Source organism: Strix uralensis, chromosome 1 (genome assembly GCF_047716275.1).
Source record: "Strix uralensis isolate ZFMK-TIS-50842 chromosome 1, bStrUra1, whole genome shotgun sequence".
NCBI lineage: Eukaryota > Metazoa > Chordata > Aves > Strigiformes > Strigidae > Strix > Strix uralensis.
Window position 1 is genome coordinate 129,912,835 of NC_133972.1, and position 26,177 is coordinate 129,939,011.

At 34.5% G+C, this 26,177-nt stretch overlaps 1 protein-coding gene across 5 annotated transcripts in view; it reads left to right on the forward strand.

Moving 5' to 3' along the window:
- Nucleotides 1-26,177, forward strand: part of SNTG1 (syntrophin gamma 1) — a 363,466-nt gene that overhangs the window by 307,370 nt on the left and 29,919 nt on the right. For all 5 annotated transcript variants that reach the window (XM_074880871.1, XM_074880862.1, XM_074880897.1 and 2 more), the window contains 3 exons: nucleotides 3,351-3,422; nucleotides 17,670-17,822; nucleotides 23,703-23,795. In XM_074880871.1, the coding sequence (XP_074736972.1) occupies nucleotides 3,351-3,422; nucleotides 17,670-17,822; nucleotides 23,703-23,795 (318 nt within the window). The remainder of the gene's footprint in view (nucleotides 1-3,350; nucleotides 3,423-17,669; nucleotides 17,823-23,702; nucleotides 23,796-26,177) is intronic.

The following is a 26,177-nucleotide window of genomic DNA, read 5'->3' on the forward strand; positions in this document are numbered from 1 at the left end:
GAGTTCACTGGTGTGGGAGTTTGTTTCTCCCATGGCTAGTAATGGGAGTTTGGCTTTTGTTGGTGGGTATTTTTCAGGATCAGATTAAAATATCAGATTATGCTGCCAAGCACCTTAATTCAAAAGCAGGTCTCCTGGCTTTGGCAGACCTACCCAAGAATTTGTTGTCTGTCAAATAAAGCCAACTCCAATCTAGACACTAGATAGAAGCAGAAACAATGCTAAGAGCTCCTGTTCAAAAGAGGAAGATTATTCTTTTGGAAGCACTATGGAAGGAACTGCAAGCCTCTTTACTGAGGATTCAATCATAAATTTCCAGGACTAATATGCTGTTGGTGGCTAAATGGGTAATGGGTGATGATTAATGGGTGTGGGAGGAACATGTTTATAATAGGACTGTGAACCATGCTGATGCGAGTTAGGACAATTTTGGCAAGCTGCTGCTGTATGAGACAAGCCACTGATCCTTGAAGTCTTTATAGGTCTTGTTTCAGCTGAGCTGCAAGCACAACATGATTTTGTTTTGCCAGATTCTCATTCTTATTCTAAAATAGAAAGATAGTTCAAACTTTGAGAAAAATATTTTCTCTCCATGGAGTAGAAGGGAAGCAGTGACAAACATGCTTTTTAAAGGACAAACAGAGGAAGTGTTCCATAGAGCTACCTTAAAAACATGTAATGTATGTAATAATTGCACACTTATATGCCCAGCAAAATCTTATCAAAGACTGCAGTAGGCCTTTTAAAAGGACTTCTAAAAGCCTATTTTCTATATGCAAACTTTTACACATACAGTTATGTTTGCTATTCAGCAGGTATATGTGTTCTTCTCTTCCAGGGATTATGAAAGATTAAGAAGAAAATTTCAATGCCACAGTTTCAGAACTTCTATTTATGAGATGCATAAAGTGTAGCTATTAGAAGAAAAACAGTTTTAATTACATTTGCAGTGTAAACTCCTTGGATTAAGTTGTTTTCTGAATAAAGATGTGCTGCCAACTTTTTAACCAGATCAAATGAAAGTGTTGCCCTGGTCTCTGCCAAAGTCTAACACATTAGTGAAGCATGTGTTTAAACACTGTATGTCAGCAGCCTCCCCCTGCCTCTTTTTATCTGTTTGATCAATAGTATTTCTACGTTCCATGCTCAGATAAATAAGCATTTCTAAGATATTTTATTTCTTTTTTTTTCTTTTTTTTTTTTCTTTTTCTGTTATTTCCCGGTACATTTTCTCCTTTAGAATTATGAAGTGTGGCAAGTGTGATGAGGTTCACTTTCTTACAGGTCATAGTTGGAAATCTCAGAGACAATGGACTTTAATTGAGAAAGAGCTGCTAACACCTTTTCTCTTGCAGTCAGGTTTTTAAATTAAAATATTAAAAGTGAAGAGGGCAAGAAATTTCTATGGGTGTCTTAATTCTGCAGTTGCTTTTGCTTTGAACATATCTTTCTATATAAAGAGCTTTGTTTTGACCTGAAAAGAAGTCTCTTCATAAGTACAAACAAAAGCAGAAAACTAGGGGAGAAGGGGGAGCTCTGATATTTTTCTCCAAAGCATGGAGCATACAGTAAGCTTTTAAACATAGCTCTGAATGACTTTGTGCTTCAGCAGCAAGACTAACTATTTTTCCTCACGGGGCAGTAAGATCACCTTGTGTGGCTAGTGTTTTGGGCTCAGTGGAGCTGTAGCAAGATTCCTGTCCTCATTTCTCTGTTCATGGTAAGAAAGTTAATTTCTTGTCCACAGCAGAAAGAGCAGCTTTTTTTTCTTTTAAACTTTCTTTCTTTCCCTGACAAAAGCATTTAACATGTTGTTCATCAGGTCTCTGAATAGCGTCTTAAAACTCAGGCATAAAGATCGTATAGTTCCAATATTTCTTTACTTCCTCATTCTATATCAAACAATTTGTTGGCTCTCAGTATTTAGTCATTCCCTTCCTTAGAAAGCTGGTTTAATACCCATACTTCAATAAGACAGTGAAAACTGAGTTTGAGGATGACTGCAAATAAATAAAATTCTAATAGAAGAACAACTATGACACTGTATTTTTTAACTTTTCATTTCCGACTGTGATTTCCTCAAAGGAGTTTCAGTTACAATAGTGTTTATAAATAAAAATTAGTTAGGGATAGAATTTTCTCACACAACACCAAAATAATTTTGATCAAGCAAGTTTTATACAAAGGTGTCCAAACCCATTGATGCTTCTCAGACATGTTGTGTCTATTAATGATTGGGGCTTTTTTAGATAAAGGATAAATTAGTCTCATATAATATTTTATTCATATGCCATGGATACCATTTTATGATACATTTTTCAAAGAACTTTATAATCTTAAATTTTGAAAACCACATAAACTTCGGTCTTCATCAGCTTCTTCATACTGCCTAACAATTTTAATGATAGAACTGTCTTCCTTTGGAGCTGGGCCACTGTTCAAAACTTCTTACCATTAAGATTATTATTTTTTTCATATATGGCCTCAATTTTCATTCTGTTTTGTGTGTTATTCTGTCTTTGCAGAAAGAAAAGACAGATTCTTCTCTTTCCTTCTTGCAATTTCCTTGGAAATTTATTTATAGATTGCTGTGATATCGCCTTGACTCTCCCCCTGCTGAATATATTCATCTATCCCATTTAAGTCTTAATCCTTACCCTTGCATGATTTTATTGAACTCTTTTATCTATGCAATTTTTTGTGTAAAATAGTTGCTTAAAGTTAATACTATTAAAAGCGATTGTCAAATCCTAAGACAAAGAGAAGAAATAGAAATAGACTATTCAAATCTTTGTTAGAATTTAGGAGTATATTAATCTTGGTAAGACAAAAATAAAATGTATATTTGCCTCTGTTGTTTCTTGTTAGTTTTTTTCCCTGTATTTCAAGGCATGTGGAATAAGATGTTGGTTTTATCGATTTGCAAACAATATAGGTGTCTGGAAGTAAATTGGGGCAAGTTACAAGGAGAAAAGTGGTGAGAAAAATGCCTTCTTATAGCCAAGGTTCTGTGAGAGGAATTCAAGGGCTGAATGCTCTCAGGATCTCAGTGCAATCCCCATCAGTTCCCAGTGGAAGCCTCATCATTCAGCATAGAGCATGCAAGGCATTGTTGTAAGCACAAGGAGACAGGCAGGATGTCTCCTAAGCATTGCCTGGATTGAACAGTCTGGTAGTTATTGCTCTCAGGCAGTTATTGCTCCGAGGCAGTGCTTGGTCTTTCTGTAGATATTATATTGCATGTAAATGGTTTAGGGATAGATTTTTTAAAAATAAACTTAATTTTTGAAAAAACAAAAATAATTTACTTTCTTTTCCTGTTTGTTTTGTTTGTTGTTGTTTTTTCCAAGGTCACAACCTGGGATTGGACACGAGCTGAGAAAACATTTTCAGTTTATGAGATAATGTGCAAAATTCTCAAGGTATGATGAGAAAGCATAAAATAAATTACCACTTTGTCAGACCAGTTGACAAGCCAGAGCATAAGAATACAACTGGAAACTGCATGTGACCACCTTGCAGAAATAGATCAATTTTTTTCCCTTTGAAGTCAATAGCAGTTCTGGTGTCAGTAGATACAGAGCCAAACTAGAAGGCATGGCAAAATTGGAAATAAACTGATTTTGACTAGGAAACTATTTTATTTCTCCATAATGCTATATGGGATTTATAGCTTTACTTTAATATCACATTTAACCAGTATAACATTTCTTTTTCTAACTGAGGAGCTAAAGAAATAGTGATCAATTTGGTTGCTTTCAAATATGTTGATGCAACTGAGAGTGGCTGCAATGTAAGATTTCACTAAAACTGAGAGCAGAGTCCTTAAAATATGCAATACCATTCTGAAAACTTTTGTCTAATTTTTTCCCAATTTATTCAGTTTACATTAACTGTAATAAATGGGAAGAGAGAATGAAATATGGTTAGAAAGTTAAAGCTATGAGTAGCAAATTAATTAGGGCCATTACTATACATCGGATTTAATTATTAGTTCTGAATTAATTCAGAATTAATATATGTGGTCTTCTCTCTGTTTCAAAAACAGTCAAAAACAGTTTTCCAGATGCCTAGCATTTCTCAATCTAAAACATGAGGAGAGGAAAGGGGAGTAAAAAGAGATGAAAAAAAAATTATTTCTTTCCATTCATCTGAAGTGCTTTCCTGTTGCTTTGGGGGTTTTGGGGTCAAAATTATGTAAAAGGTAATTTGGTCTTTTCTGAAGTTTCATCTAGGCAGAGATAGACTAGTATCAAAAAGAAGTATGAAAAATTGTATTTTTAAAAATTGTTTCCCATTGGGAAAACCTTATACTGACATACATGGTACATTTCTTATTTTTTGTATGTCACATAGGTGCACTATGCTTTTCTTAGGGAGGCAGATTACAGATGGAACAGCTCAATAAAATTCAGAAACTTTTTACATCAGCCACTACAAAAATAAGAAACTAAATTTTTAGTCTCAAAAAAACCTCTCTGCTAGCAATCTAGAACAGAAAAGTGGGAGGAGTTCTTTTGCTGCTACATTGGCTGTGAGGTCTGGAGTCTCCATCAAGTAGAACATCCCAAATGCAACACATCCCATCACTGTGGTATGTCCTTTAACTACCAAGTGTGTGCAAACATTTACTCTTTAGTAGTGGTCCTGTAGGGAGAGAATTAACAGCAAAATATAGTCACTCTGTGAAGACGTGGCACTGGGGGTATAATATGAACAATGCTCTTATAGCAGTCAGGCTTTGAGAGAGATGAAGAATCTCACTTGTGACATGCACATTTTATTCTTATTTCTGGTAACCTATAATCACCTCAGGCCTTAAGCATGGAAAACAGTAAGCACCAAGGTAGTTCTTCTCTGAGAAGTAAACCCGTTGAAGCCCGGATGACTCTTCCCTGTGACTTATCCAAAGATTTTATGATACTGTTTAAATAGAAATTTACAGAATGTATGCTATATAGTTTTCTGTAATCTAAAGGTCCTTTTTTTTCATTTCTTCTACCATTTTCCTTTGTTGATATTCTTCTCATTCACTCATCTTTAGCCATTTTTTTTTTCCCCTTGTCCTTTATCTCCTGTTCTTGTATACCAATGCAGGGATTTTTTTTTTTTTTTTAATCTTTTCAGCCATGTAGCAGTAGTTACAGACAAAGAGTCAGTTCACAAAGCAGTAAAACCTAAACCAATGCCTTCCTGGCACTGTTGTGTGGAAGCACAGAAAAGAGTACAAAGATGCTATTTTTTTCTTATCATCCAGCTCTGAAAACTGTCTGGGAAGAGGTGTACATCCTCCATTCTTATTCTGTGTTAACAGAGGATGTCCCAGTAGAGAGGCAATTCCAGTTTAAGTGATATAGGAATATCATTTATGGATTTTTTTTAACACATTATTTATATTCAGTTATTCCTTTATTGTCTGTAAACCTGGTCATGCTTAGAGTGTTGAAATGTTTCAAACAGGTTCTTTAGCAGACTAAAACCTGTAAATAATAAAAAATGGAAGTTGAAAAATCATTGCGAAGAAATTACAACTTCTGACATTGGAGTATTATTCTTCACCATATTCTAGTTTTTCTACAGCAGGTACTATAGGACTTAACCATGGTTTCACTAAATATAAAAGCAAGTAAAACGAAGAAAATCAGCTTCCCATTACTACTACTGCACTGAACCTCTGTAGAGACTCAAGGTTTTGTTCAGCTTTTATGCCTGTGTCATGTCTCCATTTTAGCCGTGCATGTTTCTAGGCACATTTGCTCAAGCCCATGGATATTACTGAAGCAGAAGCAACTTAAAAAAAGTTACTCTGGTGCTTTGTGACTTAAAAAAGTTACTCTAGTGCTTTGTGATCACCTTCAAACCTCTTCTATAATACCTCACATGCTACTTTCATTATAAATTTGTTTTCCTTGGAGAATGAGTTGAATGGCAAATGGTCAGGCTAACAGGGTTTGAAGCAATTATGTTCTTAGAGGTTGATAGAAAGCATGATAGCTCAGGAAACTGAATGAAAATTAATGAAGAAAAGAAATATGGGCTCTTTTACCACAGAGTGTTCCCTCTCCTGTACTTCCTGTTCTTCCGTGGCAGAGTCTGAGTTCATGTCATTCTTCTCAGGAAAATTGAGAAGATAGAATTATTCTGTGTTTCGACTTCAGAAGAGACAATTACATGTCATTGGACAGATATAAATCCAGGAAGATAGTAATGACTGTTTGCAGGACGGTATCATCACTTAGTGTCTCTTAAGCAGCTTTAGTTCCATATTCTCGGCTAAACTCAAATTGTTCAGTCTACACTTCGCTAGGACTAAATATCATAGAACATTTCCAGATGGTGGAACACCATCATCTATTATTATCTAATTTATTATATTATCTAAATTTATTTTAGAATGATCACTAAAATGGATTTGGAGCCAAATGGACCATCTATCACTCTCCCAAACAATTCCTGGTATAGCTTGAGAGTTATCATGGGCAAAGGAGCATTTGTAATGAGCCATTGCATGTGAGCACCCTGTTTTAGGGGTATAAAGAGTTTCATAGTATGGATGTGGTCTGCTTCTTGCCAGCTCACTGTAGTGTCAACAAACAGTCCCATACTGCTTAATCTGTTAGTATAAATACAGCTTCTGTGGCTAATATTCACTTTAAGTAGAAGGTCTGTGCTAAGGTTTGTACAAATTTGCCCAGGAGTGAGAAGTAGTGCTTTAAAATTAATGTTTCCAAAGCATCTTCTATATTGATCAGGCTGTTGGGTGTCCTGAGAAGGAGCAGATTTATCATCTGCATGCAAGACTAAGTGTATTGGTCAGGACTGCTGCAACACCTCTGTAGAGCCAGAAAGGACATGGGTCTTGGGTCATGTCTTCTTTGTCAAAGTGAATTACTAAATGTTATCACATCACTTACTAATCAAAATATATCTGCATTACATGGTTTGCTTAGATTGGAATGAGATGTTTCAAATACTTTTTCCATAGTTAGACTTATAATCATTCAAAACTAGGATGCAACTTTCATCCAAGCATGCTGGTGTTTTCTCCTGCTGTATACTGGCAACTTCAATAACTGTCCCTCATGCCACAAGGACAGGACTTTACTAAATCTGTCTGAAAGCATTTTTTATCTTCATTCCACTCCTTAATTCTGACTAAAATTCTGATGAACTTCACAAGAACAGTTTTGATTAGAGAGACTTAGTACCTTAGGTTAGTCTTTTAAAATAGAATTGTAATTGTCCTCAGTTAGAGAGATTTCTCTAAGTTTCTCTTCATGACAGAAGTGCTACAGTGGAGAATATGAACTGCCAAATCATACTGAATGCACATTAATATTTCAGTGTTTCAGTATAAGAGAATACTACCACTTCTGGTGACAGTAAAAATATTAAAACACTAAATAAATATTCATGTCCACAACCAGCAGAGGACTTCACTGATTTAATCATCAGGAAGGGAATATAGTCCAAACATGTTAAATAAAACACAGAACTCAGCTGCCACCATGGCCTGTGTTTTCTTCATAGTTGTCTGCATGTGCGGAGTGTGTTTTCTCCTTTAGCATTCATTCCAAAGGCTCTGATTCTTCTTATGAATGATACAGGAAACTGGGATGCCATTTTCAATTTTTAGTTCTCTCAGCCTCAAGCACCTAAAAGGCAGAATCTTCTGCACCTTCATCAGAGATGCCAGAGATCAATATGTGATTTATAACTACAAGATTTAGAGATATAATAGTCCTCTAGTAAATCACTATTTTGTTGTTACTGTATTTTTTTTCTCTCCCCCCCCCCCCCCCCTCTCAGATTACAAGGAAAAGAAAGAGGAGGAGACTTGCCCTAAGCAAGACAATAAGTCACTATTCTTAGTATGATTAGGACTTTCTAAATAATCAGGCAGACCATTAAAATTTAAAGAATAAAAGTGGATTTTAAAAAGCTCTCTTCTGACTGGGTGAAAAACAGTTTGATTGACATAAATTCAGCAAAGGAGCACTGATCCCCTATTTCAGTATTTACAATTTTAGATAGTAAAAAAGTATAAAAAACCACCAAACCCTGACAATCACATTCATACACTACCAAAGCAATACTGGATTATAAAAAAAGGTTCTGTAGAAAATTTTCAAAATACCATTTAAAAATACATATCTCTTAAGTATAAAGCTCTTCACTGTCAAGATTTTTGGGTTGAATTAATAATTTTTGACATAAAAGTAGGTAAAGCAGGCTGAGTACAAAAATCACATTTTGATTATATTTGATTAAATTATTCATCATGAAATAATGGCAAACACCAGTGGGCTATGTTTGATGTAAAAGGAACATTTATGGAGATGCAAATAACTTAAGACCTGGGGGAATAAATACAAAAATTGATAAGCATATGAAGTAATTTATTAAGAATTCAATAGATCTGTTGATTATGGGGTGAAGGTACCTTAACAGAGAGAAAATACAAGGCACTGAAGAATTCTTTAACACTAAAAAGAAACAGGTAAAAAGGAAGAGTGAGTAGAAATCAAAGTCAGGCAAGTTCAAAAAGGGAAGAAGTTAGAAACTGTAAAAGTTCTGATGGTTGATCAGTGGAAGGTACTGGTAAGGAAAGTTGAGAGTTTTTAAACAACTTTCTTTTTTTACCACCAGTTTTATACAAACTGATGCTAGTGGGACAGTAACTCTAGCATGTGGATGAATATCTGTGATCCATGTTAAGCAATTTGTCAGGCAGGATAATCTAATGATACTACTTCTGACATTAAAATGTATCTATGAGTCATTTTCAACAGAATTGGTGGTAGAATTTGCTATGAATAAGTATTTCTAATTTATTCCGGAGGAATCTTGTTTCACACTATCCTCTATTCTGAGGGGTAAAGCCGCATTAACAGCCAACTACTTCTAAAGTTAGGATTGATCAAATCTTCAGTACTCCAGAAAAACATGAACTTATACCACTAACTTCAGAAATGGGCAGATGGCCTTGTCCTGTTCAGTATTTCAGAGCTAGTTGAACTGCTTATGTCCTTTTGGTACCGCTAGTATTTTTGATATGCAGCTTTAACATGTGTGTTTTGAGTGTGTGTGCATGTGTGTGTATATTTTAACAAGATTTAAGTAGTTTTAATAAATTGGTAAATAACTTAAATATTTAAGCAATTTTTCCATAGGGGTAGAAAAAAGTTTATTAAATTTTTCAGATAAATTATGAAGAATAATATAAAAGATTGCACTTCTCTGCAAGCAAGTTTGCCTTGTTTGAGTTACTGATGTTCTTCAGCTTCATCCAAGCATCTCCATTTAATTGTGAGAAAAAGCTGTCTGTAGCTCAGTAACCTGCCTTCCATCTTCAATGTGTCATGCAAAAAATTTGGAGATTTACAATAAAAAGCACACTTTATTCAGCATAAAACAGGAAACATATTTAGGTGTCAGATTAGCTCTGAAATTAAATGTGCGGATAGTTGTGAAAGGCAGTCCATGATGGTAATATGTCAGGATGGTGAATCATCGATGTTTATAGCTGGTGTAATTCACATCGGTGCAGCTATAATTTTCTTAGTATATTAATCAGGACCAACTTGGTGCCTCAGATTTGTGTTTCCTTTCTTATTTAACTGTTAATATGTGTAAAATCCTCAAATGCAGTTATGTTAATTTGCCCACTTACATTTCCTGTAATTTTGTTCTCCATTTCCAGTAAGTCAAGTATAGGAAAAGGATGATATAAAAAGCATGGCAACTAATGAAAATGTTTATATATTCAGATACACTTTAAAATTAATGCCAATAGACACATAAACATATAAAGTGAAGGTACAGAATGTATTTTGAGGTCTATCATTAATATAGTTTGCTCAATGACTGAGACTTACATCCTGATGTGATTCCACTAAAGTACTTCACACATACTCAAAACTGCTTAGGAGGCATAAGTAATGAATCTCTTTTATGAATAGGTAAATGCTGCATCCAGGGAAAATTAGATTTTCAGCCAGGGCTTCGGCAGGTGCCAGTTCTTGGAAAAGGTGGTAAACTGTTGAGTTCTAAACAGTTGAAGTAATTTTCAGTCTTTGATTTGCCTCCAGTTCTAAATTTAAGAGTATTTAATGTTTCCCAAGAAAAGAGGATCTGTTCCCACTCCAACTAGAATTACAGTTGTCTTATAAGAAAAATGGTAAAAGTCATAAATGATCTCCATGTCCACTGACATTAAGACCATCATTAAGTTTGTGTCAGTTATATGACAAAGGAAAACTTCTCAAGTGTTAGTTTCATTTATTACTGAAATAGAGCTCCTGATGACGCCATTAGATTTCCATCACCTGATCCTTATAAGCATAAGCTGGTGTGTAGCTGCTCCTACCTTGTGTAGATATGCAGTAGATGACCACATCTCTGGCCTGATAATTCATATTTTCTCTGATTCTGTATGTGATGTCAGTTCATTTCCTTCAACATGTACAGAGTGATACAATCCCTAATCTGTGGTGTGTTAATTTGGATAAATTTAATGGGCCCTGTGTCTTGAAGATGTTGATGTTCCTGTAACTATACAGCTCCATGTAAGAGACTTTTTTGAAAGCAAAGAGGCAATGTTATTAGATGCATGACAACTGCCACTGTATAAAGGCTTATTAACTTATTATTTGATTCAGAAATGTATTTCTGACTATTCCAATAATTAATTTTATCTTAAGATGTTGCAGTTTTATTGCATAAAGTATTTAGGACTGTAGGCTTTCATGCAACAGTAAACACACTGTATTTTTTCACTGGATCTGTGTCCCATTCCTTATATGAAATAAATTGTTCCTGTCTCAGGGACAGCTGTTCAGAATTTCCTTTGGTGCATTCTCTTCACAGTGAAGGTCTACATATTACTTGCAACACCCAGAATGAACACTGAAAACAGAAATATTACTTTCCTAACAATTTTTTATCTTCTTGTTTTATGGTAGCATTTTCTTTTCCATGGCACTTTTGAATTTTTTTCAGAGCACTATTAGCAAGTACATGTAAAATACCATTTTTTACACATTTGCTGATACAAATTTGCTGGCATATTGATATCCAACACAAATGCTTTGACTATGCTACCCTAATCTATTCTCAGCCTGCCATAATGTATTGACAAGCTATTTGAGTGAGTAAGGAATTCTGTTGAAAAAAAAATAAAAAAATAAAAGAAGAGTATGCAGTCACGGAACTAATGCTTTTATTATAATGGATAATCAATTTGGTGTGTAATTTTCCAGCCTTTTATTTAATCAGATTTAATTCTTATCCTTCCAATATTTGTGTCCTTCACGAGGAAGACCTTTAAAAGACCTTTTCCTGCCTTTAAAACAAATGCATCTAAAGTTGGAAAAAAAAAAAAAACCACAACAGAAAACAAAAACCACACAAAAACTTCACCATGTGAAAATTATAACGACTTTTCTTCCACATAATTTCTCTGTCCACTTCTGGTTTTGAGTCAGGTGCTTTTTTCTCTTCTTGAAGAGGTACATAGCCTGTTGAAGGAGAAATAGTGTATTCTGTTCTCATTTCCCATGGCTAGTAGCATAACATCCCCTAATAGCTGAGAAAAGCTCCTGTACACTATGGGGATGGAGCATGTTCAGAATTAAATCATCAAAATGGTAACAGCCAAATTTTGCCCAAAACATCCAAATTTTTTCAGTAGATCTTAACTTCCATTTTTTTTTCAACGGCAGCAAAAGTTTCCTTGCATCCCTGAAGCAGTCATTGCCGTTCCAAAGAATGGATGTCCCAGAGCAGCCCAAAAAGCAGTTTCAGGAGGTGGTTCTACTTGTCTGTTTGTTTCTTTGTTTTTAACATGGACAAAACAATTTAATTCATTTTCCTAATTTCTTTCACAGAACTGGTTCAGCTGTTTTAACTATAGCGTGAAAATAAAAATGTTCACAGGCATGCAACTAACATGGAAAAAAAAAGCCCAGCTACAATTGTTTAAATTTGAGAACATTGTAAACAAGGGCTCAGAAGGAAGAGATAGGATCACTCTTTAGCATTGCTATCTATTATCATTATATTCACTCTTCTGGGATCTGTTCATAAACTAAATTTTCAGCAAATAATGCCTCAAAGTTTGGAGAGGCACAAAACCTTAATAACTCTCCAAAGAGATGATCAGCACCTTTTTTTAATCTCTGTTTGTAATTACATTAGCCTCTGAATTCTCTTTAGCAGAAAATAACCACTTCTCTGGAAGTGCTTCTCTGGAAAGTAATAGAATAATTCGTTTCCCCAAAAGATTAGACTGTTTTATGAAAATTTCAAAAATTTTCCTCCTATGGCATTAAAATAAACACATTTCTGAGTGGATGTTATTAAGAAATAGGCACAATTATGGCACTGGTTCAGGAGAAACCTTTTAATCAGGCAGAATAGGAAATTAATTTCCCTATTCAGGCAGAATAGGAAAGTAATTTGAGTTTACTGATGTACCTAATAGGTTACGGGGAATAAACATCTGTTTCTCTCAAGCAATCAGATAGATCTTTCTAATGGAAATTTAATTGAAACTAAAATGTATAATTTATAATTATTTTTCCCCTTGAGAAAAAATATTTTCATAAAATTTGGCCATTGAAAAATATTCTGTCCAGTTGCAGTTTAGCTGGCATTCTGTGTTTATTTAAATGCATATATATATATATACACACATGCAATTTCAACATTTTTCTTACTTTTTTAACATTAAAATTCAGAATGGTCCAAATAAGATGGGATATGTACAAACGCATGCCTGCATGGATCATTTTTTCTTTATTACTTGATTAATGAGGATATGTTGGAGAAGCAGTATCATTTTTTTACTCTGGAGTGAATCTGTTCCCTGCTGCCTGTAAATGTTATTAGAACCATCTCCATAGCAACTAATGGTGATGCTCAAGAAAAGTGTTTCCAAAGTTTCAGATAAAGAAGTAGATCATTAGAATCCTTTAGAAAGATGTATGTTTATGTAGATGGAACTGATAAGTGAAAAGAGACACAAACTAAAATAACCAGGGCTGTGATGCCAGCAAGTGTAAAGGCATGATGTGATTAGTTTTTACAGCCACCTTGGAGTTATTGCACTCTTGAAGTGATGGAAGAATGCTTTTTATCTTCAGAAAATTTATGTGCTAGGTTTGAAGCTTGGTAATGATAAGACAGCTTTCTTTTTGCAGAACTGTCTGAACTAGTCAACAAAGAAAACAGGTTTTGTTTGTTTTCTCGTATGTGTATTATTATGAATTATTATGATTAATATCACAAACATGAATATTTACCTAACTTTAACAGCTGAAATAAAATTATCTCAAAAGTCAAGGTCTATTTTGTCTATTTAGTTATACAACTCCGATTAGTATGGTTTTGAACATCTTACATGAATTGTTGTTCATGTCAAAAACTGCTTGCCAGTGTCACTGATATTTACAGTTCCATCACCAAATTACTCTGTATATTACATGTAACTTTACAGATAAACCAGACATCCAGACAGTTCTTCAGCACCTCCTGGGTAAAAATCATGTCATGAGCATGAAACTGGTAGACCTAGCTTTGTTTTCTATTGCACAGACCTTTGTAGAATAGAACAACTCAACTCTCACTGACTATAGTAAAAGCTGAGGATCTCTTGCATCTCAGCGCATTTAATTAATAACCAAAATATGAGTATTTAATGCATTCACCATACATAAAACGAAAAGACACAAGTAATCGAAAATAAGCAGTGCTGCTTCTGGACAGGGCAGTCTTTCAAAAGAGAAAAGATTACCTCTACAGAAGAGAAGGAGATGTCACTACTTAGTGATAAAGAAGCGTTCTGCCTTAATTTGAAAGGACCTGCCTAATGAGCCATGCTTGGTTCCCTTAGACAAATTTATTACTCTCACTTAACATGGACATCATTATTAATTAGGCAAGCAGGAGTCATACCATCCTGTCAGCAGAGATTCTGGATTACCCTGAAGCTGGGTGTAAGCCAAGGACTTTCCTCACAGCCCATCCTTCAGCAGGACTACTTTCCTTCCAGTAGGGAATTAGCATACTGCTACAAGTTTTGTGACTGTTCCTCTTCAGTGAATCTGTATTAATTCACATTGGGAACATCAGGAGCAAATGGTACAGCTAATCATTAACAGTATGAAAGAGTTCTTAAACAATCAACATGAAATTGGCTCATGTCCATCATTGACTAAGTAAGTGATTATAAAAATACAGAGTCATAGCATATTCTTAAATGGCTAGAATGACATTCTGTATTTTAGCTGAAATCACCGTCTGATAAAAGTTAATTAATGAAGATTCCTGCTTAATCCAGACCTGTTTTTGAGACTCCTGACAAGTTTATCGTAAATTTGCAGAGACTTTTGGACAATTCTCAGTTGGATTCCTAAGAAAAGCTTTTGCTTTAAATTCCTACCTTTACAAGGACATTTGGATAGCTATCTTTTAGCTTTGCCTACATATTGTTTCCTGTGATTATCCATTGTACAAATGGAAACATAGTTAGAACTATAAATTTGAAATACAGATTTCACTTTTTAATTCCTGAGAACAAATGAAAAACTAAAGATCTTGCAGGAAAAAGAAGCAGAAGCAGTGCTGAAAGGAGCCTTGCACCAAATTATTTTTATAAGTAGAATGAAATGCCACTAAGAAGGAAAGAAATACCTCATATGTATGTCAGCAATTTTTTTAAAAACTGAAGTACAACATTTAAATACATTTGACTTGAACTTTTGTTACCATGCACTTAGTCATAGACATTGATATCAAAATTGCCAGTACATACATTATTATTCTGTGGAAAATTATTATGTTTTTGGAAATGTTGAATTTTGTTTTAATTCCAGATAAGAACTTCACAAAATGTAAATTCCAATAATAAACAAATACATAAGTACATATGTATGTTGTTTGTCGCAATATGATGTAGTTGTTGAAATATTCTAAAATCTTTATATGTAAAGCACTGAGGGGAAATGCTACCTAGTATTGATTAGATCTTTTCTAAATCATAGAATGTTTTCCTTTTCATATATAAATAGAAGAAACAGGGATTAATACTGTAGATCTCATTTAGCTCTTCTTTCTCTTCATCATCTAGGTTTGATGTAATGCTTGGTAAAATCTTGTACAATTATTGCTAGCAATGCTGATAATACAGTACACAAACTTTTATTTAATCACTTGAAAGACTTTTCTGAGATTTTTGTATTTTTCAAACACATTTTAAGAGAGATCAATCTTAGCAAAAATTTTAACGCTTTATTTTTCACAGTTTACATTGAGAACTCAAATGTTTTTCATAGCCACCATATTCTTCTCAATAGGAAAAAAGCCTGTAAGAATGGGAGAATCTAACAATGTAATTTAAAAGCATCAAACCTTAGCTGTGCCCAGCTAAATAGAGATATGCATTCTGGAATTGGGCACTGCACTAAACTTCTTCCCATTTGAAAACAAGGGCTATTACTTCTATTGTGATAATAACAGTCATTCCTATGATCCCACATAGTGCCATAGTCTTGTTTCAAATAAGGTTTAAGAGTCTGAATCAGTAATATTTAATTGTTCTCTACTGACTGTTGTCAAGAATAGGTGAAGATGAATTCAAAATATTTTTAGTTTCTTCTGAGGTTGTAGCTATGAAGAACTAAAACCTTTCCTGGGAAAGATACATACCTTGCACACGAGTTTTGTCAGACTCCATGCTGAAAAGTTCTGTTTGGTTATGAACCAACAGGCCCATTCAGTCACGTGTGGCTCTGGGAGCATAATGAGTTTAAGACCCTGCTTAAGACCTGTTAGATGAGAAGTAGTTATACTATACAAAGTAGCTTTTCTTTAGTGGAACAGTGAGGGTTGGCCAGTGCTTTTACTCATTCAGTTCCTATTCATGGGTTTTGTATAGTCAGGTGCAAGATGGTATGTTTTGTGCACCCTAAATGAGAGTACTTACAGGATGCAAAAAACAGGAGCAGCACAAATGCAGTGCTGCTGCTCCGTGCACTCTGAGGCTGAGCATGTAGTAGAGCATAGGTTCAACTACACAGCCCTCTGAACACTTTGAAAAAAATCTGTGAGAATATTAATTTTTTTTTGAAATGCTGTTTTTAATATCTAACAGTCTATGTACATTCTGATTTTTCCATTCATGACTTAATGCTATTGAGCTGCTAAGTTTAGGACTCAATGGAAGTAAGGAAGGAGATTGTTCCACAGTGACTGGTCATTTTAAAATCTGAACAACTAGGTGTTGTCATGGTGATTGCAGAGAGGGCATGTTGCCTCTGTAAGTGATTCTTCTAGAAACTGTAAAGCAGTTTTGAACAAGGAACATTCATGAACGCATGCTGTATTGGCTTTCCTGAGCAGGTCTGGCATATGTCTACTGAATGAAAAGAAAGAGGAAAATAGTGCTTACTCTACCATTGTCTAGTTATCTGCTTGAGAGTAATAGTTCCATACAGAATCCTGCTTTATATATTTCCATTCTCAGTCGGCTTTAAGTTCCTGATTCTCTGCCCCAGAGAGAGCTGGCTTGAATAAAGTAAGGTGCTCTTCCAGCTTGTATCAGCTGATTATGGTGTCCCCTTGGTCTATTCAAGTTGCGTATAACCAGCAGGAAATATTGTCCTGTGAGTCTCCTTTACTGATCTCAACTCTGCCCTCTGCTATGGGGTAGCATTGTAGAAATTGCATCCAAGCTACATATAGCCAAATTTCCAGATGTATTTGCAAGGACAGCTGGTGAGCTTGTGGCTTGTGACAGCTGCTTTGCTGTAGTAAGGACAAAATTAATTAAAAGTGTTTCTGCCAGTGTATTTTTCACAAGAATTAATTACATGCCAGAATTTTAGCATAAAACATCATCTATTAAAAAAAGAATTGAAAAACATTTTAGTAATGGATTTCCAGATTACCTTGGTTATTCTTTGATTTAGTGCCAATTAGAAATGCTAGCAATCATTAAATATTATATATTTATAACCTGATATTCATTGTGTGGTGTTGTGTTGAAAGTAAAGTCAAAAGTAACTTCCTCCTCCAGGTCCAAAGCCAGCAACTTAACCAATGGCATCTGCTATATTCTCTACTGGCAGTATGCATCTACAAACAAATTTTATGTTGGATTTTGTAAGCCACCAGAAATATGAACTTGTTTTGTCTAGCCTCTATAGGGAAAATAGGACAGATGGACTTTTCATACTTCTTAAATAAATCTCTTGCTTCCTTTGGCGAGCCTTCCAGAGTAGAGTGGGTGAGTCAAATAGGTCAGAGAAGCTGATATTTGCGTTCCTCTCACGTGAATAGAAAGTGGACACCTTTTATAGAATTTATCTAATTTAAAAGTGTTTAGCTGATAACATTTTTGAGAAGTGATTTGTTAAAATATTGGAAGTTATGCCAGATATGCTGTGTTGTTCTGTACCATTCTGAATATAGGTGTCCTGTTTAAAATTAATTGAAATACCCATGTTTACACCAAACCCCTAATTTTCAGTTCCTCGGTTCTCAGTAGTTACTACAGTTTTATATAATTAGAAATGCCATTTAAAAATGCTAGGTTTGAGGCATAGATTATTGCAATTAAAAATATTAATTGATGTATGCCAGATTATATAACTTCAGGTTTTCATCAGGACAGTGATCTACTGGACCGGCGGAAACATTGCTTCAGTGTCCAGTCTGAATCTGGAGAAGATCTTTACTTTTCTGTGGAACTAGAATCTGACCTAACACTATGGGAAAAAGCCTTCCAAACAGCAACTTTTTTAGAAGTTGAACGGATACAGGTGAGAACAACTGCCTTGATGATTACCTTTTAGTACATTAACAAATTAGGTCTGTGTGAAATGATACAATTTAAGAAATTCTCTGACGTCCTGCAACTCTCAAATTATTACTGTTTTATGTATGTAGTTGCATAAAAACCATTTTGGTGTTCCCAAACAGCTTGCAATCTTGCGTTTAGAAGAGATAATCTCAAATACAATCTTTGAGTCATGTGACTTGGTGATACATATTTTTAACAAAAGTTCGTGGACAGAAGAGAAAAAACAGTCTATAATCAGGGACAAAACCAGTTGTTTAGATATTCTTACATACTGTCTTACATGCTAATATATTTGTTATTGGATAACATAAGAGAATATTGCAGGAATTAAATTGTCCTTGTAATGATCAGGAATGAGAGCACCCTAAATGAGAGTACTTACAGGATGCAAGCAAGAACAAAATTATACCTCAAATACATTATTCTTTTTTCCCACATTTCTTGTCTCTTGTGTATTTATTTCCTCAATTGTCAGATGACAGAGCAGAGATGGATGACATTCAAGTACAGATTACTAGCGATTTTTTATAGCAAAATTACATATCAGAGTGTTTGAAGATAACTGCTTTTCTCACATGACCAAAAAGTCATGGTTTTTTGATTTAAAATAGGAGAAAAAAAAATACCCACAACAATTATAATTTGTCTAATCCTAGTTGTTATATTGATGTTCTAATACATGTGATTGGAACAGTTTTAGTTGATGTTTCCGTGAGTTATTCTGTATACAAACCTACAGAAATCATGTTAGCATATTAGCCTGTGCAAGTATTGGCTAATGCTCACTTTCCCTGCACTCATTTTCTGTGTCCTCCTGGGAATGCAAGCACTGACGGCTTTTTATTTAGACAAATTGTTAGTTAGTTATATATTAGCTCTTTTCTGACCTACAAACCAACACATGCAGATGGACTGAATTGGTATATACTAATGATCCATTTTGCAAAAACTACACTGCTGTCAGTTTTAACGCATGTTACCTTTGTTGGAAGAGTCGAAGAAGGTTCAACTTTTATCTTTGAATTCATGCACTCTGCTACATTTTACAGGAGCTATTCTTTTGAACTCTGATTGTCATACTGAAAAATGTAAGTGTAGTTTTTCTGTATAAAAGTTGCAACAGTATATATCCTCTGATAATAAATATTTGAGATGTTTTGTCTTTCTCATATAACTGACTGCAAGATTGTTTGTAGAAGCACTACTGTGCCATCAGTAAAAAAATATATGGCAATTTTCTTGAATAACTTTTAGCCCAGAAGCTGCTTAATATTTTTTCTTCTCTAATATTGATTCCTACTGTAGCATTCTTAGTTTAGATTTTTCTCTTGGGTTTTAGAATTGCATTTATTCAAAATTGCTCCCATGTTTCCCAAAATTAATTTCCCTAATAATCTTAACCGCAGATTAATTTTAACCTTTCCACCTTTCTTTTCATTCTACTGATGTTCAGAGTAACAATTATAAAGTCAGAGTAATGATTTCCTGAGATTAATTGATTATAGAAAATTTGTTAAAGTGAACAAACAGGCTTCTCATGATAGATTATTATTGTGAAACACACACTTATGATTTCAACTTTTTTCCTTTATTTCCTTGCCTCTCTAGACCTCAGTTTAGAAAAAAAAATAGAATGTTAATTTTTAATATAACTGGTCTTGGCCTCCTCATTTTTCTTTCAGCAATCTATTACTGCTTTCATCCACCAATTTGCAGATTCAGATAAAATCTGGTTTGACTAAGTAGTAGTATAATTTGTCTCTGACACATTCTTTCATTTCTTTGTGAGAAAAAAAGATGTCAAGTTCAAAATTGAGGTATCAACTATACATTTTTACTAAAATTGTGGTTTATGTAATCATATTCATATGAATATTCATATTTTATGGGAAATGATAATCCAGCTGTGTGCAGGTTTGTCTTACTATGAAATCATATAATTTTGGAAATATAACTGCAATTTAAAGCTGCCATCTAGAATTATTCAAATGCGTCGGGTACTATTTCAAGATCATACAAATAATAACACAGTTACTCAATGAGTAAAAATTGGCATTAACTTTCATGAGAGGTTAATCAGGGCCCTATTCTGATGTAATTCTAAAGAATACATCATAAAATTTTTTTAAAATGCCTTACTATAAGCATGTAATAAATTCTGTTTAAACCTAATTCATAGATTCTGCCAGAGGCATATCTAAAACAAAAGTTAAGCAGGTTTTTTTTTTTTTAGGAAAGAAATAAATTAGAGGAGAGATAGTGAAGGTGATAATATTTAGCAATAATATGCTGTACGATGCTGTAGTGGTGCCACTGTGGTGTGTTGCAGTCACTCTTGAGATAATTTTCTTTAGAGTAGTAAGAGGATCTAATCCATTTTCATCATTATCTATTAAAAGAAAAAAAAATTTAGTTGAAATGGAGGTCCTTTTTCCTTACTATCTCACAGCATTGTTATATGAAGAATCTGAGACTACTATAGCTTGCATAATGTTGTGCAATTATATGTGATTGTCAGGTTCCCTTTGTGTTCCTGCTGCTTTATGCTAAAATTTTCACCACTTCCATCATGTATTTTTTCTTGTTTATGTTGTAGTTGTTTCTTTCTTGTTTGTATTGTAGGGTTTTGTTCCCTAATGTATGGATTATTGTGTAAGCTGCTTTGTGTTACAGTAGTTTAACATTTGTCTCCATTGAAGTTGAATCTGAGTTTGAAAGTCTGAATTAAATCTTGGATTTATAGTATGCTTTTCCTTAGCTTCAGAGATAATTTACACTAGGTTTACAACATATCATTCTTTCCATAATTTAAACTAGATGTATTGAGGTAGTAGAATCTAAGAAACAACTTTGGGTTGTCTCCTTCAGCCCCTGTCTGAACCTAATTTAAGATTCTGTATTCTGTGAGAGAACAAGAAATGAGTGCTGAAATATCTTCTGCTTCTTTTGGGAGAAGGATGCTTCAGTTCTGATAAGCTTTCAACAACCGAAGCCAAACAGCCACAGTATATATTATTATTAGTTTTAATGATTTAAAGTGTTTGTTAAATGTATAAGAAATTTTAAATTATTAATGAGTGTCTGAAAGTTCACATTCCTACTCTGACCTGTGACCAGAATCATGTGCAAGTGCATACAACATACATAAAGCAAGGGACATTCTTCCCCAGAGAAACTAAAATCTCGCTGTCCAGAGATCCTGTTATTATTCTCACATTTTTGCTTCTCTGAATTGGTTTGAACATCATGGATTACATGGTCTGAGGGCATAGACTGGTCTACGTATAAGAATAAGTAAAAAATCAGCTATTACTGGTGGTCTGCACCTTACAATGCAGTTTCTTCCTAAGGATAATCACACTGAGCTGAACTAGATGACATTTCTCCACAAACTGTGCACTGCCTTTTGCAGAAAGAACTTTCAGTCTGGGAAGCAGGTTGCTTTTTCAGTGCAGCATTGAACCAAGGCTGATATGTCCTGTTTTTCATAAATCTTAACTCCTCAGTGAGGCTAATTAGCCCAGGCACAGTGCTGTGCTTAAGCAGAGGTAGCTGTGTCAGCTCAGTGTGTCACTACAATGCGCATTGTAGGTTGACCTCTGGTGTTGAGGTTGGAGGTCAGGTGAGTTAGATGGCAAGACATACTGTAAATCTGATATACTGTCTCCTTGTCAAATTTTAATTCTCAGTAAGGTTCTATATCTGTTCTAGATATCTTATAGGTCTACAAATAAAAATGTAGTTTACATCTTGTAGGAAGTTAGCAAGATATTTCTACAAAACTGTACATATTTTGCTTTGCATGCAAAACCTGAACATTTTTGCATATGTGAATTCATTAAGTAGTGTCACTGTGAAATATATTACTTTACACACTTTTTTTCTAATAACGAGATGTTGCCAAAGGCAATATCCTCTCCTTTTCTAACTGCACTGATTTACAATCAAAGTTTGCATATTCATAGCACTTTTATGGTGTAGCTGCTCCAAAAAAAAAGCCACTTTTATTTGCTAATGTAAACACAAATACCATATGACTGCAAACCACAGAGCTGAATCACTGATTCGATAATTACAATTTTTGGCAGTTTATGCAGTAATAGTTATAATGACTAAGTGCACCTCTATACTGTATGAATTCAGGTTTTATACATCTAGTCAAGTACATAAAGTTCTTTCAGTGTTGGAAGCTACAAGAACAGAGCAGTTGCTGCTTTCCGTCTCAACAGCAGCAGTAGGAAAGCTTTCATTTACTGACAGACAGACAGTTACAGTTTTTGAACACCTTTGGTGGATCACACAGTGACATATGAGTTACTCAGCAATAACACAAAATCATCTTGTAAGGCACATGTCATGGATTGTTTTCACTTCTGAGTTATAGATAGCCATGCTTCGTCTATAGACTGGCTTAAATGCTGCACTTGTGCCCCACTGACAACTAACAGAGATTGTCCTTCAGCCTCAGTGATGGATATCACTGTGTTTGAAACCTGGATTCTAGAGCTCCAAGGTGTGTGCACAAAGATTAACCACCAACTGTTTGTATGTAGTTGGAACCTGATTTGATTAATGAAAGCAATTCACTCAATGAATTGATCAATGAAAGCAATATTTCAGTTCCAGTAACAAAATCTGTATTGAAGTGTAAGAAAGTAAAATTTAAAATAACCAAGGAATCTATATAGGTATTAACTTTTCCATTTACCTGCTTTACAATGTCTATGTCCACTCTTAGAAGCTGTTAATGAGCCTTTCAGCTTCTTGTATTCTGGGGAAGACCCTTTAGAATCCAAAGAGCCCGCCCAAAGAAAATATAAGTAAAGGCATGTCATTTATCCTCGATAATCAGAATGCCAAAAATACATACTTTTGTAACACTGATAATTTAGTAATTTACATTGTTCCCATGTTTACATTTTATATTTTAGTTCTTTGACACATTATAGATCATGGAAGTCTTTATTTCATGTATTTAGTGGCTACAGCAATATTTGAAGAATATATTTCATTTAATCTGGAGGGTAAAATTTCTATAAAATAAGAATTGTTTCTTTAAAGAATTTACATCAGATTTGGAAATGTTTTAATTTTTTTTGCATATTTTGTGATGAAAAATACAAGTTTGTCATTTTGTACCTGAAGTCAGCCTTCATGCACAGCAATAGTTTTGATAATACTGAAAATGACACCAATAGATGTCTCACAGCACTCAAGTGTGATGTTATGGAAATAAATAGATGTATAGATTTAAAAATCATAGAACTGGAAAGTTTCGGGATTTCTCATAGAAACCTTTGAGAGATATTGGTCCACTAGCTGAAGCAAAAAAGGTATTTCATATGATTACATCAGTTGCTACATGGTATGAAATAATACCTTTTTCACTGAGATTTAGGACACACAAAAACAAACAGCATACCAAAGAGATATTTTACAAATGCATTCATTTTTTTCTTAAAAGGATAAAAGGAATATATTAATGTTAGAGGAAGTTACTGGGTAGCAAAGCAAATAAAAGGGTTCAAAAATAATGAAACTTCCCTTTTAGCAATTGTCATTGGCAAACCACTGAAGCAATTCTGATTCTGATTTATTTTTTCCCTAATGGAAGCAAAGCCTCTTTTTACAATACTTAGAAAACTTCATCACTGATATAAACCCTTTGATTTGAAATACACTGGCAATAAATTGACCTATTTACACACAAATTACTTATTTCTGATAATAATTTTGAGATATATAAACATTAGAATGAAGACACAGAAATACTAGTCCTAGAAAGAATTTGAAGAAATGTGTTCTGTGTTAACTACCTTCTCTGATTTTTCTTTTACAGTGCAAGACGTATGCCTGTGTTTTGGAGAGTCATCTTATGGGACTTACCATCGACTTTAGCATGGGCTTTGTCTGTTTTGATGCTGCCACAAAGGTGAAGTTCTAAGACTTGTTTCCATCACATTATTATTATTCCTTGTTATTTCTTATATTTTGGGATAAGTAGTACATCCTTAAAATGTACTTCTTTTTGTTATGAAACAGATCATCTCCTGCCAAATCTCTTGTGCTTTAGTTTAAACCTCGGGGGTGATTTCTAAATGATGTGAGAAGTTGTATTCTGTTACATGCTTGTTATTGAAAAGTCAATACCAATATCAATCTGAAACAAGCATCAAATATTCATTCTTTTATTTCACATGAAAGCCCAGACTGATTCAGTTTGATGTTTCTTTTGCTGGTGTGTCCTTGGTTTGAGAGGAAATAATCTTCTTGGTTTCAAGCTGATCCGTGAGCTTTGAAAAGAACCTGCCTTTCTCTTCTCCTGTTTCATGTGTGGGAGTGTGTGTTATTATAGCAATTCTCAGTTTATGTTTTAGATACTTTAGTTCAGGTGTCTGTAAAAAGAGAAATCAGCCATGGTTGGTATGTCTTATGCTTTTCCCATCAGCCTTAAAAAAGCTCAGTACAACTGATGAAATAGTTTGTAAAAGTGAATTCATTTTGAAAAGTGAATAATATGGCATCAATTTCCAGATTGTATTAGCGCAAATCCAAATCTCAGTAAAACCATCGAGAGCATACATATGTTTGTATTTGCACTGATTGCTAACAAGAACTAAAATGTAAGCAGGCTTTATTACTACTAACTTACACTGCTGTTATGGGAGAATGTGAAATATTTTTTCCGAGTTCCACTTCTCTTCCATACCTGTTTTCCTTTGAGATGCTGCAGCACTGCCGCCAGCAATTGCTGAAAATGTCCTCTTCTCTCCAGAATATGCTCCTATCCTCTATCTTAAGTCAACTCTTCCCACCACATCACTACCACTTGATTCCAATTGAACACTTTTAATCTTCCCACTCCATTCTACTGTTTGCACAAGGTGTGGTGAATTTGAAATTCAAATACTTGTGTATACATATTTCTTTTTCTTAAACATATAATCTTGTATGATTCATCAGTGAAATATAAGACTGTCAACTTCGGAAGTATTACACAAAAAATCAGTGTAACAGAATTAAAATGCAGTGGCTCAGAAAAAAATGTGTAGATTTCGCCTCACCCTCCAATAATATTATAGCAATGCTTTTGTATAAAGGCAATTTGCATCTCCTTCAAAGCTCTTGCACATCTCTGATTCTCAAAAGACTTCAGACTGTTTCAAAACCATTATCTGAAGCACAAGCATACACCAAATTTCAGATAGCAAACCACAAGCACAACTGCCTTCATACATGTGTGACATGGCTGAAGGGTGTGGTACCCTTTTGGTATGTCCTTAGAATATGTACAGCAGATTTCCAGATATAGAAAAAAGCTCTAGAAATCTCTCTGGAAATCTAGAAATCTCTTGGTTGGTACCACTCATTTACCACACTTACGTACAGGCTGCAAGGAAAAGCAGAGGGCTCCTGCTGATCTGTCAAACTTACCACCAACCCCCTTCTGTGTCACTCTGTTCCTCAAAGCTCCTGACACCACCTGGGAGCTGTATGCTGTGGCAGAAGTAATTCCCCCTGAAAAAATACTCTCTCCCATTTTACAATGCTACACTTATCTCCTAGTTTTCCTTCCACCTTTTCCACTTGCACTCTCCACGTTCTCTCTGTAATTCTTGCACTTTCTGTATTTTCATTTTAGACTGATAAAATCAATTTTGCATTAATGCTTGCTGACTTTTCTTTTAAAAATGGGTTTTATTTTCCTGAAGGGAAGGAGGACCATGCTGATAACACTCCGGAGTCAGTATCCAGAGAATCATGAAGGTTTCAGGGCTTGTTTCATTTTTCCTTGATACAGAAAGACAGGCAAGCAGAGAGTGCAGTTTAAGATAAAGGCACTGTGTTAAAAATGCCTGATCTATTAACATGCATACCAGAGATATGCCACATACTAATCTGTTTAGGAGACATGGAGAACCTGTACATTGGAAATTCAAGAAAATAAATGCATAGCAATAACTGAGACTATTAAACTCATTTACAGACTTATAATATGAAGACACCAAGACCTTTTTTTTTTCTTTCTCACTTACAAATCCAGACCTCCCAAAATGGAGTCTTTAATGCATAAAACCCACAAGAATCATTAATATTTTAGCTCTATAAACAATATGTAAAAACTTCTTGAAGAATCTTCTTCTGGCCATTGCCAGAGAGTTGTGTGTCACATATACTAGTCATACTGGGTCTTCCTATCACTGTTCACCAGTCTTTGGGAAAACTCCATTCATCTCACAAATGTTTTGTTGAACATATAATGCAATTCTTTTGGTGCCCCAAAACTCGTTATATTCTTCTGTTACCAATTAAA